The sequence below is a fragment of the Thalassophryne amazonica genome, unplaced genomic scaffold, assembly GCF_902500255.1.
Source record: "Thalassophryne amazonica unplaced genomic scaffold, fThaAma1.1, whole genome shotgun sequence".
In the NCBI taxonomy this organism is placed as follows: Eukaryota; Metazoa; Chordata; class Actinopteri; order Batrachoidiformes; family Batrachoididae; genus Thalassophryne; species Thalassophryne amazonica.
This window is the reverse complement of record NW_022986252.1, coordinates 486,591-504,059: the sequence shown is the minus strand read 5'-3', so window position 1 is coordinate 504,059 and position 17,469 is coordinate 486,591. Positions and strand designations below refer to the sequence as shown.

At 39.5% G+C, this 17,469-nt stretch overlaps 1 protein-coding gene across 3 annotated transcripts in view; it reads right to left on the bottom strand.

Moving 5' to 3' along the window:
- ilf2 (interleukin enhancer binding factor 2) overlaps positions 1-17,239 on the bottom strand; it is a 43,688-nt gene extending 26,449 nt beyond the window's left edge. For all 3 annotated transcript variants that reach the window (XM_034165356.1, XM_034165353.1, XM_034165355.1), the window contains exons 1-5: positions 17,093-17,239; positions 16,786-16,845; positions 12,260-12,302; positions 8,602-8,706; positions 8,446-8,523 (exon numbers count right to left, since the gene is read on the bottom strand). In XM_034165356.1, the coding sequence (XP_034021247.1) occupies positions 8,446-8,523; positions 8,602-8,706; positions 12,260-12,302; positions 16,786-16,845; positions 17,093-17,097 (291 nt within the window). In that variant the 5' untranslated portion in view covers positions 17,098-17,239. The remainder of the gene's footprint in view (positions 1-8,445; positions 8,524-8,601; positions 8,707-12,259; positions 12,303-16,785; positions 16,846-17,092) is intronic.
- Positions 17,240-17,469: the final 230 nt, after the last annotated feature.

Below are 17,469 nucleotides of genomic sequence, written 5' to 3'. Positions count from 1 at the left end.
GGGCACAGATAACCAAAAAATTAACTTCGATAACAGATAATCAGATAACTGAAAAGTTATCTTCGATAAAGATAAAACAATAAACCACCCAAAAATGTATCTGAAGTTACAGATAACCGATAACAGATAAATTCCAATATTACTTCTGACACATCTACAACTAGTAGTAGAACAAATTTAATAGCTTATAATAATAAAAATAAAAACAGACCACAACAATGAGAGACCACACTTTTCCTTCAACATTTGGCCCCTGCTGGAAGCTCTTGTTTACTACAGAGCTCCCAGCACAGAGACACTCCGAGAACAGCCATAAAGCCAACTCTATCAATTATGACACTCAGGCGCAGGTCTTGAAAAATAAAGTCATGCTGACTTATGGTTTTGATTATGAATAACATTAATACCGATAGAATAACTCCATTAATGTCAATTATGTCATTTGTACAAAGTTAAAATATAACATATCTTTTAATGTTGAATAATGCACTAATTCTGAGGTTTTGTAACAGACAGATCGCAAAGGATTCTGGGTAAAAGTGCCTCTTTTTGGAGCGAGGCGGAGGGGACGGAGAAGGGCTACAAATCCCTCCGTTTGGAGGGGTAGGAGGAGCTTACTGCTGTCTCTGAAAAACAAACAAACATGGCGCCGAAAGAGCCGCACAAATGAAGCGGCTTTCATTACAAGTTACGCTGTTTAGAAAGTTGTAACTTGCCAAAAAACTTTACAGGCAGTTGTCTATGACAGCAGCGTGTCTGCTGCTGGATGCATGTTGAATGAATGAATGAAAACTGTTTATTTCAAACATTTGATACAACAACAATTACAAGATAGATCAGTAAAGACAACAACAAAAAAGTTCCTACTGTGTACCCAACATGTCCGAAAAGGGGTAGGGTGAAGCATCAGCTTATTTAACCCTACCGCTTCTTCCCCACAACCAGTAATACCCTTTGCCACATATACACAGATTCCTACACACCTAAACCGATATCAATATATATACACGAGGGCTGTCAATAAAGTAACGGTCCTTTTTATTTTTTTCAAAAACTATATGGATTTCATTCATATGTTTTTACGTCAGACATGCTTGAACCCTCGTGCGCATGCGTGAGTTTTTCCACGCCTGTCGGTGACGTCATTCGCCTGTGAGCACTCCTTGTGGGAGGAGTCGTCCAGCCCCTCGTCGGAATTCCTTTGTCTGAGAAGTTGCTGAGAGACTGGCGCGTTGTTTGATCAAAATTTTTTCTAAACCTGTGAGACACATCGAAGTGGACACGGTTCGAAAAATTACGCTGGTTTTCAGTGAAAATTTTAACGGCTGATGAGAGATTTTGAGGTGATACTGTCGCTTTAAGGACTTCCCACGGTGCGAGACGTCGCTCAGCGCTCTCAGCCGCCGTCGTCAGCCTGTTCAAGCTGAAAACCTCCACATTTCAGGCTCTATTGATCCAGGACGTCGTGAGAGAACAGAGAAGTTTCAGAAGAAGTCGGTTTCAGCATTCTATCCGGATATTCCACTGTTAAAGGAGATTTTTTTTAATGAAAGACGTGCGGACGGGTCCGCGTGTCGGGACGCGGTGCGGCGGCACAGGAAAAACACCTCCGTGTTGATAGCCATTTGTAAAATCCAGGCGGCTTTTGATGGCTTTCAGTGGAGTGAGTATATGAGAAATTGTTTAACAGGCAGGACATGTTCCAACTTGTCCTTAAGGCTTTCAACAGAGGTGTTTGTCCTGTGGTGGAGCGTTACTTTGACAGCCCACGTATATACACACACACATATATACACACATACACAAACATAAATACACACATATATACACACATACACAAACATAAATATACACCTACACATACCTACTTACACTCAACAAAAATATAAACGCAACACTTTTGGTTTTGCTCCCATTTTGTATGAGATGAACTCAAAGATCTAAAACTTTTTCCACATACACAATATCACCATTTCCCTCAAATATTGTTCACAAACCAGTCGAAATCTGTGATAGTGAGCACTTCTCCTTTGCTGAGATAATCCATCCCACCTCACAGGTGTGCCATACCAAGATGCTGATTAGACACCATGATTAGTGCACAGGTGTGCCTTAGACTGCCCACAATAAAAGGCCACTCTGAAAGGTGCAGTTTTATCACACAGCACAATGCCACAGATGTCGCAAGATTTGAGGGAGCGTGCAGTTGGCATGCTGACAGCAGGAATGTCAACCAGAGCTGTTGCTCGTGTATTGAATGTTCATGTCTCTACCATAAGCCGTCTCCAAAGGTGTTTCAGAGAATTTGGCAGTACATCCAACCAGCCTCACAACCGCAGACCACGTGTAACCACACCAGCCCAGGACCTCCACATCCAGCATGTTCACCTCCAAGATCGTCTGAGACCAGCCACTCGGACAGCTGCTGAAACAATCGGTTTGCATAACCAAAGAATTTCTGCACAAACTGTCAGAAACCGTCTCAGGGAAGCTCATCTGCATGCTGGTCGTCCTCATCGGGGTCTCGACCTGACTCCAGTTCGTCGTCGTAACCGACTTGAGTGGGCAAATGCTCACATTCGCTGGCGTTTAGCACGTTGGAGAGGTGTTCTCTTCACGGATGATGCGAAGGAGATGTGTTGCACTGCATGAGGCAAATGGTGGTCACACCAGATACTGACTGGTATCCCCCCCCCCCCCCCCCAATAAAACAAAACTGCACCTTTCAGAGTAGCCTTTTATTGTGGGCAGTCTAAGGCACACCTGTGCACTAATCATGGTGTCTAATCAGCATCTCGGTATGGCACACCTGTGAGGTGGGATGGATTATCTCAGCAAAGGAGAAGTGCTCACTATCACAGATTTCGACTGGTTTGTGAACAATATTTGAGGGAAATGGTGATATTGTGTATGTGGAAAAAGTTTTAGATCTTTGAGTTCATCTCATACAAAATGGGAGCAAAACCAAAAGTGTTGCGTTTATATTTTTGTTGAGTATACATACAAAATACTATATATTTACAAGCCGAAGCAAAAAACAAAAACACCCTAACCCTCATTACCCTTCCTCCTCCCTATACCTAGAAAAAAACATTTTTGTACCGCTGTTTGAACTGGTTCATGCTTGGACATTGCTTGAGCCCCACTCCCAATCTGTTCCACATCTTCACCCCACAGACAGAAATACAGAAACCTTTTAATGTTGTTCGTGCCCACTGATGCTTTAAATTAAATTTCCCCCTCAGACTCCCCCCCTCCCTGATCTGTTAAAAAACATTTTTAATATTTGCTGGAAGTAAATTGTTTATTACTTTATACACGATTTGTACTGTTTGAAAATGAACCAAGTCTGAATTTTAAGAATTTGGATTGTAAAAATAGTGGATTTGTATGATCTCTATAGCCAGTATTATGAATAATTCTTATAGCTCTTTTCTGCATTACTGATAGTGATTGTGTTGTACCTTTATAAGTATTACCCCATACCTCTGCACAGTACTGTAAATATGGTAAAACCAGTGAGTAGTAAAGAATGCGGAGTGAGTTGTGGTCCAGAATATGTTTCGCTTTGTTTAGAACTGAAATGCTTCTTGACAGTTTACTTTGTATATGTTTTATATGAGTCTTCCAGTTTCTTATCTATTATCACCCCCAGAAACTTATTTTCATGTACCCTTTCAATATCTACCCCCTCGACTTGTAACTGAACCTGTATGTCTGTATTACAATAGCCAAATAACATGTATTTTGTTTTACTTAAGTTTAATGATAATTTGTTTCTGTCAAACCATATTTTCAATTTTCCCATTTCTATACTGATCCTCCTCAGTAACTCCTGCAAATCCCCCCCTGAACAAAAAATGCTTGTGTCATCTGCAAATAATACTAATTTTAATATTTTGGAAACATTGACAATATCATTTATATAAATTAGAAACAGTTTTGGACCCAATACTGACCCCTGTGGGACGCCACAAGCATTGTCCAAGCATGATGATGTATATTCCAACTTCACAAACTGTTTTCTGTTACTTAAGTAGCTTCTCACCCAGTGCAACACCAACCCCCTAATCCCATACTGTTCAAGTTTACTGATTAATATGTCATGATTGATTGTATCAAAAGCCTTTTTAAGGTCTATAAATATTCCAACTGAATGTAATTTGTGGTCTATGGCGTTTGTAATCTCAACTGATTCTATTAATGCAAGTGATGTTGAACTATGTGCTCTGATATATTGACTATCAGTAAGTAATTTATGTTTATTTATGAATTTGTCTAATCTATTATTGAATAACTTTTCTAATAATTTGGAGAATTGTGGAAGCAAAGAAACAGGTCTATAATTTGTGAAGTGGTGTCTATCCCAAGTCTTATACAGCGGCACAACCTTAGCTATTTTCATTTGATTGGGACATTTACCGGTTTGAAATGATAAGTTACAGATGTATGTTAATGGTTCTACAATCCATTCAATGACCTGTTTTACCACCACCATATCAATTTCATTTAAATCGGTAGATGTTTTATATTTACAATTATTCACAATGTCTATAATTTCTTTTCCATCCACTGCTGTGAGGAACATTGAACAGGGATTTCTTTCTATGAAATTATTATCCCAATCCTCAGGTTGGGAATTGGGAATTTTTTCTGCCAAGCTTGGTCCAATATTTACAAAAAAATTATTTAAACCGTTGACTACCTCATCCTTATTTTCCTTATTGACATTATTATCAATGAAATACTGAGGGTAACTGTTTTTTACCACCATTTTTGATAATGCTATTTAATATATCCCATATTCCTTTAATATTGTTTTTGTTATTATATGTTACTATAATATTCCTTCCTACAAACCCGTAATTTCTTATATCTATTTTCTGCCTCTTTAGTTTTATGAATTCTCTATACAGTGTATTTTTCTTATTACATGCATTTCGTAACCCTTTCGTCATCCATGGTCGAGCTTGGATTTTTTGTTTTCTGTAGTCTTGTTTAATTGGACAATTTATCATATAATGATGTAAATATTTGTAAAAAAAAGTTTCATATGCACTATCAACATCACTTTCACTGTATACCTTTTCCCAGTTTTGCTCCTGTAAATCCTTCTTTAGTGTGTTCATGTTTTCCTCTGTCCGCACTCGCCTGTATTTTATTTTCTCCTCTGGCTGATTCCGCCGATGTTTTCTATTATAAACGATGAAAACTGGTAGATGATCACTAATGTCATTGATTAATAATCCACTCAGTGTTATTCTCAATATCATTGCTGAATATATTATCAATTAAGGTAGCACTATGGGATGTTATTCTGCTTGGCCTGGTGATTTTTGGATATAAACTCATACTGTACATTATATTGATAAATTCATCTGTTATTTTATGCTTATTTGGATTGAGCAGATCAATATTTAAGTCACCACAAATGAACACAGTTTTTTTTTTTTTTATTAGTTTTTAAGAACATTTTTCCCATACAGTCAGTGAATGTTTCAATACTAGATCCTGGTGCTTTATATATACAGCTGACTAATACATTTTTGCTTTTTTCTTCACATATTTCAATAGTTATACATTCTAATAAGTTATCAATCACAGTTGTCATATTGTCTACTATTTTATAATCCATGTTCTTATCCACATACACAGCCACTCCTCCTCCACTCTTATTCTGTTTACACAATTAAATTCATATCCATCCAGTTCAAAATCCATTCCTTTATCTTCATTGATCCATGTTTCTGATATAGCAATTATGTTAAATATTTTTTTAAATTGACTTAAATATTCTTTAATGTTGTTAAAGTTTGCATACAGACTTCTGCTGTTGAAATGGATTATTGATAATTAGTTATCCGTTTTAATGATCCGATTAAACTGTTCATCTGTATAATAGCAACAACTGTCATTGATATTTGAGAAGAAATTATTGTCCGGGTCTATATCGTGCTCCAAGTCCAGTACATTGTGGTCTGTGTATTTAAATATTCTCAGTTATACTTTTCCATGATCAGCAATCCTTTGAGTTATATCCTTCTTGTCTCCAGATGTAGATGATGTAGTAGATGAATAGGTTCCTCTGGTCTGTGTCATGGTGTTGTGATGTGTTTGTGTCCTCATACCTTATTGGTCGTATTTGTCCAGTTCCTCGATGTTCCTGATTACCATAACCTTCACTTATTCTGGTGTTCCGTTCAGTTTGATGAATGTTTTGCAGTTGGATGTCCATGTCTGTTGAATTTTTCCCTGCTTTTTTAAGAAACGAGCTTTCCTGGCGATGTCTGCGTTTCTTTTGGTCAGATGTTCATTGATGAATACGTTTGTTCCTTTAAGTTTCCGTCCCTGTTTTAACAATGCCATTTTATGTTTTCTGTTGACAAACCTCATAACAGCTCGCTTGTCTCCATCCTCTCTCCTGGGCAGGGGGTGGCACGCTTCAATGTTATTACAGTCCATTTGAATACCTTTAGATTGCAGGAAGTCAGCCACCTGTTGTTCCACTGAGCTGGCCTCCTGCTCACATACTCATGTTGCGTATGTTGTCGTTTTGAAGAATATCGTAACGTCGCTCGTGTGCTGCGTTATAATGCATATACACACGAACGCTACGATAAGACACTTTTATATCTCACAACGGAGAAAATCATGATAAAGCGTAAGCACGTTAATTTGTATGTTCATAAATCTTTGGATAATATCAATCCCTGCTGTTGGATTTCAAGGTCTGTAACGTGTGTGTATTTAGTAAACAAACGAAGCCCTGAACACACTCATCTAATAAGCTTTCAGGCAGAAAATGACAAGTTTAATCAATGGGAATAAGTTGGAAAATACACACACACACACACACACACGTATATGTGTAACATCACATGACGTCCTAATAGACTGATATTATTTGTCAAGGAAATTTCTAAAGGAAATAAGGCTGGAGCCTGGATGCAAAAAATGGGAGAATTTGAAAAAGAAATAAGGTTGTAATTCCATTAAAAAAGTGAAACTTGTATAATGTATACATTCATTGCACACAAAAAAAGCCATTTGCAAAGCCAAAAAGTTGATTTGACAATCATCTGACATAACCGGGGTCAAAATAAATAGAACACTGCTATCTACTGGTTCCCACATGCTTAGTGAACACTACTGACCAGTAGATGGCAGTAGAGGCCTTGAAAACAAAATTCCAGATACAGTAATCCCTGTCTGCTACATTTAAATTGCGTGGAATTTAACAAACGCAAATAAAACCAACATCTATAAACGCAGAAAATATATTCGAGAGTTTTAGGCACTAGAGTTTAATGCTGTTGTCTGTGGAGCCTGAACAGAGTGTCTGAAATGCATTTGTCCTGTCGTGATGTACTGAGATTACATCATCCTACCCAAAATGCACTGCGGGTCACAGGATGTGCTCACAAAACCTTAAAAATTAGCACATTACTTTAAAACTAAAACATATCTGATATTTTCACTTAATAAAACTTCAGACATGACAGTAATTTTAAACAACTTGTCCAAAATTTGCTTGGTTAAAATTTGAACCATAAGTTAAAAACGTATGCCTCTGGATGACTTAGGTGATATTGGCAGCCTATTGGTATGGTGTTAAAAGAAATTTTTTTTTTTTTTTTTCTTTTGGGGCCGTTTCTCTTTTGTTTGCCGAGGATTGAGATGCTTTTTATACAAGCGACTCTCTTCTGTTAGCAAAGGTTATAGCTGTGCGTCTGTTACAAAGTTTTTAACAGGTGAGTGCTAAACTAATTTTAAAAATGCTTGTCGCTTTTCAGCTTTGTTTGTTTATCGGTTTAAAAGTTATCTGACAAAGATTAATCGGAAGATAATTGGTCCGATAATGTTTTTTAAAGTTATCTAAAAAGATAATCCGATAAAAAAAAACCATCTTTGATAATTATCTGTTATTGGATTATCGGAAGTGTGCCCACCACTGGTCACATAGCACTACTATTATTCTGAACACGACTTTAAGTCCCTTCGGCTGCTCCCTTGTTTGCACTCGGGGCCACCACAGCAAATCCAAGGTGGATCTGCATGTTGAATTGGCACAAGTTTTACGCCGGATGCCCTTCCTGACGCAACTCCACATGACATGGAGAAATGTGGCAGGGGTGGGATTTGAACCCGGAACTTTCGGAACTGAAACCAAGCGCATTAACCACTTGGCCACCACCCCTGCTGGATCCTGCCGTATCTATCAAAAATAAGCCAGAAACATTCAACCATGAAAGTAAAAACCCATATTTCTGGGAATTCCTGGAAAACTTCCATTACTGCACATCCTGACGTAACGTAAGCACCAACACTGAGGAGCTTCTGGACATGGTGCTTTACAACATTTGGAAAACACTCATCTTACCACTAAGTGATGAATGTGAAGACCTGTAAAATGTTTTGGTTTAACTACATATCACAAGGACTCACCACTTCGAAGTTCCCAGGTGCAACAATAAGGTTGTCGATGACGTTATTGATCTTTGTCACAAGCGACAAGATGGAGGACTGAATCCAAAAAGAGAAACACAGTCAAATGCACAGCATCAGAGAGTAACACACACACACACACACACACACACACACCTGCTCCGCGGGAGTGGGACTCAGATCCTGGTTCCTTTTCAGCAGACACTCGCTGAAGGCGCTGTCATCAGGTGCAGGCTTCACTCGAGGAAAGGCCATCTCACACTGCCAAAAGGCACACAATCAACAAGTCTGCCACCGCACAAGGAGACAGGAAACTACCAAATACCAAAGTCCCACACAGGCCTGACTGTTCCTTAACCAGCCCAACCTTCTTAGTCTTAGATGGTCATTAGGGCTGTTCATGTTATATAGTGAAAAAAATAAAAGTTGTGAGACTCTTCAGGTCACATGTTTTTGTTCCACAGGTGCAGACCAAAACTGAACTCAATCATATAAGATTTAGAGGTCTCCCAGAGTGACACATGTTCCTCTCCCTCTTTATCTTTTATTTTATTAGTGGAACAAGAACATGTGACCCAAAAGATTTTGAAACATTTGACATTTTGAACAGGTCTAATGGACATAAGTTCACTTGTAAGCCGTTCTATGCAACTTTCACAATAAAATTTGCTGAAGAATGTATTGCCTCAGAAAATAGTATACAAATAATAAATGTTCATGAGTTCAATGGTACGGTTATTTCATGAAGTGAAAGATGGAACAAACCATTCAACAAGTTTGATCCAGCTTTCACCAAAGTAAATATTCATTCCATTCAAAGAATGTAAAAACATTCATTATTTGTTTTATATAACGGCTAAAACAGATCCTTGTCATAATATTTTATTAATTTATAAACAGAAAAGGGACTTAGATTTTGGTGTTCCACTGTGACATGTAGTCCAGTGATGCTGTGCACCAACTTCAGACTTCCATAAAAAAAAAAAAAAAACTGTCGTTCCTCAGTCCAGCCAAAAATCATGCCAGCTTTTCATCTGAACAGCTCTTCATGCATCCAGATGGCTTACAGCAGCGTGTATTTTGTGTGTATCTTACAAGCAGAGCCAGTTAGCTCAAATCAAATCATCGTGTTGTCGCCCGCTGGCGTGCACGCACACCCGGGATGGTCGACTGTGTACATCCTCAGTGCAGTGAGAGAAAAAAAAAAGAATTAAAAAAAATCACGTCATGAGTCCAGCTTTTCATTCTCCCTGCTGACAGCCTCCAGACAGCACAGTGGATTTGTTTTGTGTGTGTGCGGGAGCACATACACAATCACGTGCACGATCACACATGGGCGCGTGCGTGTAGAGTGCAATGGTGCCAATTGTATGGAACCAAATTTGCACTCTAAATGCAACCCAACACAAATGGGACAAATTAATCCATGTAATGTGACATACAAAGCACCAATCAAATGACAAGGATCCACTCAGCCATTATATAATTAAAAATAGTAATATGATATTACTGGTCATTTTGAGACCATTTTATGCGATTGATGGAATATGGAAATATAAATTATATAATGCAAGTACAACCTAATGAACTTTTAATTCTTCATTCATTGGAAATGAAATGTGAATAATATACATACATAAAAATCTGTGATTTATATTTCCAAAGGATGTATGAGCTAACAGCCCCGCAGTGCCTTGTCAAACATCAATGGGCCTATACAAAGCAGAGGAAAATAAACCTCGTGTCACGCTATCTATTGGAAAAGCCACAACTTCACCCAATTCAAGTTAAATATGGTGCAAATATTATTTTATGTTAAATTTCAAGTCGTTTGATGTTCCATATAGGTCAAATTATGATTTAAAATCCTAAAAACACAATATTGGATGGACATAGAATTTGCTCCAGTGCTCCAATCTTACATACAGTAGCTTTAATCTGAGCTGAATCAGACACTTTAACACTGTGACAGAGTGTAAATATAAACTCTTTGGGAGGAATTTGTTGTGGAGCGTGTCCTTTGCAAATTTCAGGGCAGGTAGCCATCAACAGATGACTCACCCTGTAACCTGTGACTGACCTACGTAAGGTCCAGGAGGCACAAACTCATCTGCTTCACATCATGGACTCTGGGCACAAACATGGTACCAATGGGCTCTAGTGCCTGTATATTTCACATTTACCACCATAGTTTCCAGAGCATAAAGTTTCATTTACCACTTCATTCATGAAGAACTCAACTCTATCACTGCATTATTTATTTATAAGGCACATGTAGGGGTGCACGATATATACGCTTTAATCAATTCATGGTATAAACTTGGCCGACGGTGAAGATTTGGACTCTACCGACCAATCGTGATAACGCTTATTCATAATGTCATCGTATTTTCATAACGTCATTGTATTTTCCTCAGTGTGGAAATGGCTGCAAGCACAGAGACCATGGAGCAGGAGGAGCTGGTTTAAAGAAGAGTGCTGCTACATCAGTTATTTGGACTTGGTTCAGATTTAAAAAGTCAGATAGTGGGGGGGGGATGTAATTTGCAAGATGTGTCGAGTGACAGTGCCTGCAAGCAAAGGTAACGAGCAATTTCTTCTCTCATTTAAGAACAAAAAGGCAATTCCACGAGATCTGATGTCCGTTTCCACTTTCAGTGGCCCTATTGTGATCCAGCCGTCTCAGGGAATTCTGGCTTGACCATTATTTATTAATCCAGCTGAGAATCATAAGTCTTTGTGACAGCTCGATTACAGCAGGACCATTGAAAGTGGAAACCAGGGGGTGAAATACATTTAACCTACTTGCACTGGTGCTAGTAACAAAAAAAATTACTTGCACCAAAAAAAAAAAAAAAAAAAGAGGATAGCCTCTGCTATCATATTAGCCTATGAAAGAGGTGGATTTGATTTCAGTCTTTATACCGACCATCATCGTTTCATAATTAATGATTGATCATTACACGTGAATCACTTTTTTCTTTTTAAGGCCACAAACAACCTGTTTGTGAATTTCTTTTGGATATGGAATGTTTCCTGAAGTGAATGACAGCAGTTCAACAAAAAGGCGAGTTCAGCTCACTGGTATTTATCCGTCACGGTTTACGCCCCGTTTCTCCGCTGTGCGCCGCGGCAGCACACAGGAACAGACGCCCACTTAATCTTTTGTTTGTATCATTCAACAGGACGCTTTGCTGTTTGATAGACATTTTTTTCATATTCATTTGCTTGAAATGAGTGCGAGTGCTAACTGTATTTCATCTGTAGAGCCCAACATAAGAAAAGCTCAAAGTAGTGATGCTATCACAGTTGCCGGTATAACGAAGACTCTGCGACCCGACTGTTTTACACCCGTACGCCCTGTTAGAAAGTTTCCACCTCTCTCATTTGTGATTCACTCAGTTTGTGATTGTAACTTGTTTCCCCAGTATACAAGTCACACCGCCTGTAAGTCACAGGACTTCTCAAACTAGTTAAAAAAAATAATAATAAAAGAACCACAACAACAAGACATCCTTCTGAAAATACAGTAGTTGTCTGAACCATGAGCCGATCTGCAAGTGTAAAGAAAATTTAGAGCCTGTAATAAATCATGAAGCGTGTGGGCACATGAGCAGGATTTCTTTTTTCCTTTTTTAATTCTGTTAATAGTTAGTTTTACAGTGAAAGGTGTTTCATACTCTGGTTTCTCCTGTTGCAAGTAACATACTGTGAAGTACTCCAAGTATCTGCTTTAAATATATTTAAGGATTTCATACAGTTAACATCTTCAGTCAACACCTACCACACACCAGTTTATTTATTTTAAACTTACCACATAAAAGTCAAACGGGATGTGTGGAACAAACGGACGATACCTGAAAAAGAATGAACAACCACGTAAGTATTTTCCACTTGTTAAAACACCACACAGCAGATATTCTGGTAAATGAGCTGCACACTCAGGTCAAATGAAATAAAGACGCTATTTTACAGGTTTCACATTTAAAAGCATGAAAAAGAATTCTAGCACTCGCAGACCTGTAAAATCCAGAAACCTGTCATTCGGAGCACATTCCTCAAGCATAAATTTATATTTAAAAACGGGGTGCAGCAGTTTCGTCCTGTGCCCTTCCTTTCACAATAAGGGTACACCAATAGATATCTGCTGTACTGTGGTGAAGTCTGATGTAGACACTGTCATGTCAAGGTTTCTGGAATAACCAGTGTCTGTGTGGTTGGGGGGGGAGTCAAAGACCACTGCCATTCTTTGTTCATCTGAACTGTCACAATGATTGATCCGTGATGCGTCGTTACACCCACACTGCACTGACTTCCCACAGAAAGTGATGTGAACTGTGACACAATCCTCCCCGACTGCACCGGCAATGCAGTCACACTCAGGATGCACCGATCCAGACACCTCAATTTTATTATCTGCCGATACTATTCGATACCAGCGCTCCATTTGCTTTATTAGGGCCAGAGTAGGAAAAAGTCCTACGAGGACCCTATTGTAATTGCAAAAACTCAAATTCTGCAAAGTCGTCCGGTCAGACCAAAAATTTGATATTTTGGGGGTTGCGCACATGGTCGCAGCAAAATCGCGAAATAGCACCCCCTAGAAATTTTCAAAAAACCCTCCGCATAGGCGTTTTTTCGTCGTAGCCTCACGAAATTCAGTACACATATTTACCATGCTGGCACGCTCAAAAAGTCTCAACGTCATGGTGAAATATCGACAGGAAGTCGGCCATTTTGATTTTAAGTTTCGAATTTGAGGTATTTTTTGCCATTTTTGGCCATTTCCACTACTTACATTTGAACTAACTCGTCCTAGGGATTTCAACCAATCGTCTTCAAATTTGGTCAACATCATCATGACACCATGCTGATCAAAAGTTATCAAAAGAATTTCTGTAGGTCAAAAGGCGTGGCTGCTAGGGTTCGTCAAACTTTGGCAAGCGTTTCGGAGCACGCCGTTTCACTTCGAACGGCTGTCACGCCCACATACTTCATTGTAGATCCTTCAAACTTGCTGGACATAATGACGGCTCTGCCCTGAACATCTGCATATATTAACTTCCCACCTCCACCATAGCCCCCCCCAGGTGGTAACAGGAAATGTCCTATTTTTACTTTAACAGGTCCTGATGTCACATAGTAAACCCAATCAACTTCATTCCACTTCTAAAAACATGCACAACAAGTTGGTGAATGCAGGCAATGATTGCCGTGATGTTACAAGTAACGGTGTCCGTGTGGCAGCGTGCTGAATATCGACCCTTCGCCATGAAATTACGTTCTTCCTTTTGATGGCTTTAATTTTGTCATATCATCATGAAAATTGATACACAGGTCAAGCACGACAATTCATTCTTACAATTCATAGGGGCGTCGCCCATGGGCGGGGCAAAATGCATCAATAGTGCCCCCTTGAAACTTTCAAAAACCCCTCCCCATAGGGGTTTTTTTTGGAGGAGGGAGATGAAAATTGGTATACATGTGTGACTTGCATAGATGTACAAAAAAAGTCTCTTGCACCACCACGTCTACTCCAAACAGGAAGTCGGCCATTTTGAATTTTCCTCTCATTTTGACGCGATTTACACACGTATTTGAACGAACTCCTCCGAGGGATTTTGTCCAATACACTTCAAATTTCTTTCACAGCATCCAGAGATGATACTGGTCAAAAGTTCTCGAAAGGTTTTCTCTATGTTGAAGGGTGTGGCCGCTATTGCACTGCCATATTGACCCTTCGCCATGGAACATCAAGTCATGATAACGCCTTCGTGCTTTGCCTGATTGACTTGAAACTTCACATGTGTGATGATGGTTGGCCCCTGAACACACATAGCCCCTCTGTTTGTGCTGAGCGCCCCCTAGTGGATGAACCATCAACATATCATAACTCCTCCATGCATTTTCTGATTTGCTTGAAACTTGAACTGTGTGATGAGTGTCATCCTCTGTACGCACCTGCCCACATCAGTTCAAAGGGGATGCGGTTGCGTGGACACAAGGGCTCGTAATAGGACTGCTTGCAGTCCTAGTTATGATTATCATTATTGTTAAGTTGAAAACTTTTCTAGGGCTGAAACGATTAGTCGAGTAACTCGAATAATTCAATTACAAAAAATGTTCGAGGCAAATTCTGTGCCTCGAAGCTTCGTTTAACGTAGTACATATGCCAGGCCTGTGTGTGGCGCTGCAACGGCCACAGGAAAAAAACAGAAGAAGACTGGAGCATAACAGCTAATGAAATTAGCAACGATAGCTACCGCTTTCCAGCGTGACAGAGTAAAATAAAGGCTTCTAAGCGATAGATGGTCCACGCCGATCATCTGAAATAGACTTACTGTGCATTTAAAGCGAAGCAGTGCGTTTGTCTAGTTTTAAAAAACACACGGTCTGCTCTACGTGGGGAGGGACGGTGGCCGGCTGCTCTCTGCACGGTGTGAGGGGCTCTCAGCCCGGCGAGTCACAGCTCTGGCCCCGGCTACATTGACAAACAGCAGAAGTCCACTCTTTGATGACTCACACTGTTTGACTTTTTAATTTTTTGCTTTTTTGGACAACACACAACACTTCACAAACACGGTGACTTAAATAAAATAATAATAATAAAAAATTTTAAAAAAAAACGACTGCAAGGCTCCATGTTCAAACTCCAGCTGAAATGCATCTGCTGAATTGCAGAGAAATGGGGGGGGGGGGGGGGGGGGGGAGAATCATCACAAGGACCCAGTCCATCAACCTTAATTAAAAAAAAAAAAAAAAACTTAAGTGGTTACATTTTACAAGTTGGAGAAAACAAAACAGAAAGCCACATCCCATCGCCATTTCAGCAAAATGCCAACACTTTGGCGCAGTCACATTGTGCCATTGCTTAAGGAGAGCCCTGGACTATCGATGTTATTTAAAAACACAAAAGTACTTTTTATCCGATTATTACTCGATTAATCGCCAGAATTGATAGAATACTCGATTACTAAAATAATCGATAGCTGCAGCCCTAAACTTTTCTTTAGAAAACTATTTTTAGACAAATAAAATAGCATGAAAAGTAATGTGTACATACGAGCATAGTTCCACCTTAGAATTGGAATATAAGATATACCTACTGAATTTTCATGTAGTAATGGTAGATTCATTCATTGAGTCAGCAAATGTATGTTTCTGATGTGGGTCAAGAAATATATTTCTTAAAATATAAAGAAACATGAAACAGCACTGTACTATTTTCTTTGCTTACTTAATGGTCAAAAAAAAAAACTTCAAATAAAAATAGGTCAAACACTCAGCTCGACAGTGATTGATTCTGCAGCTAAAAGCCAATTTAGCTGATAAACTAAGCAGAGCACTAACATCACATAATATTTTCACCCACCTCAGACAAATCTGCTCTTGAAGATTGAGTCTGTTGCTCAAACTCAATCTTCTGGTTTTGACTCGCAGATAGACTGAAATTCTTGTAGCAATTTTAGCAGCTGACGGCTCCACCCGTTAGCTCCACTTAATGTAATTACTGGAGGAAAAAAGCAGCTCAACTTTTAATGTCCACAAAAAGTAAACAGTCAGCCTTTCGACTGATCATCCAATCATTGTGCAGAACTCCTGCGCCCAGGCCCGCCCACAGCTCCATTCACCCCCGGGGGTGGGACAAAATCGTGGCTTTATCCAATGAGTGTCGTGTTTCGTAGCAATGAAAAAAAACCTTTCCAGGCAGTCCCACTGAAGTGAACAGACGCTCGGCTTCTACAGGAAAACGTACCAACCACAGACAGAACGAGAAAAAAAATTATGAGAAGTTAACAAAATAGAGTCAATGGATTTGTGATAAGTAGCTGATTCTGAACGAACTCATCTTCAAGATGAACGTGTTCTAACACATTTATAGTCGACATGATAAACTGTACGCGTTTGACTGTTTAATTTTTTTGACATTTTAGAGAAAGCTGAGCTTCACTTGCAGTCTGAAACGCCTCTGGTCTCTAACGAGCTCTAACCGCCTGGAACACAGATTTATACACCACGATGACCTGAAACAAACTTCTGTACATTACACTGATTTTATTGACGAGTCTGAGCCCTTTGAAAAGTGATCAAATTACACGAAATGGTACCGAGATCGGCGATGTTTTCGCCGACCAAAAACGTCCATCAGAGGGCGCTGAGGTACTGTCCGCCTCAAGAATGGGCTGTTTTCTATGTGTATTAATTGTGCGGTTACGCAAAACCTGATCTTAACCCTAAAACTAACGCGAACCATCACGTGGACAACAGCCACTTACAGCATAATGTCAGCACGAAGAAGAGAGTACAGAATGAATGAATGAATGAACGAATGGTTCTCACCCCTGTACCGGTCCTCCGCGGGCCCCGAAGCGGCCTCCTCGGCCTCTGCCGCGGTCTCCTCTGCAGGCAAACACACGGTTAAATAAAACAAACACACGGTTAAATAAAACAAACACCTGCTAATACTGCCAGCAAGTCCTCCGCCTTCTACACAGAACCGAACCGTTAACGTATAAACCAAATAATGCGGATCAAATGACCAAACAAAAGCACAGAGTAGCAGCTAACAGCGTGATCCATGCTAATGCTAACAACGACACATTATGGACCAAACAGAACATTTTAAAACACCATAAAACAGTTATACCTCATTGCGTACGACGTTTTGGTGATTAAATGGACCAAACACAAGAGAAAATCGAACCGAACCAGCTTCTTTCCAACGCCGACTATTCTTTGGGTGAAACTAAAGCACGGGTTGAGCGTGCGAAGTCGGACAAACTATTCTGAGGAAGGAGGAGTCAGCCACAGATCTGAATATGTTACTGGATCGCTGATTGGTCCATACTACTGATCTGTATATATTACTGGATCACTCATTGGTCCATACCACTGATCTGTATAACATAAGATAAAACTTTATTGATCTCACAGAGGAGAAATTCACATGTTACGTCAGCTCTTAAAAAACAGGATGGGTGCGAGTAGAGGAAACTGTGCATCAAACAGCGTGTGCAAGGATAA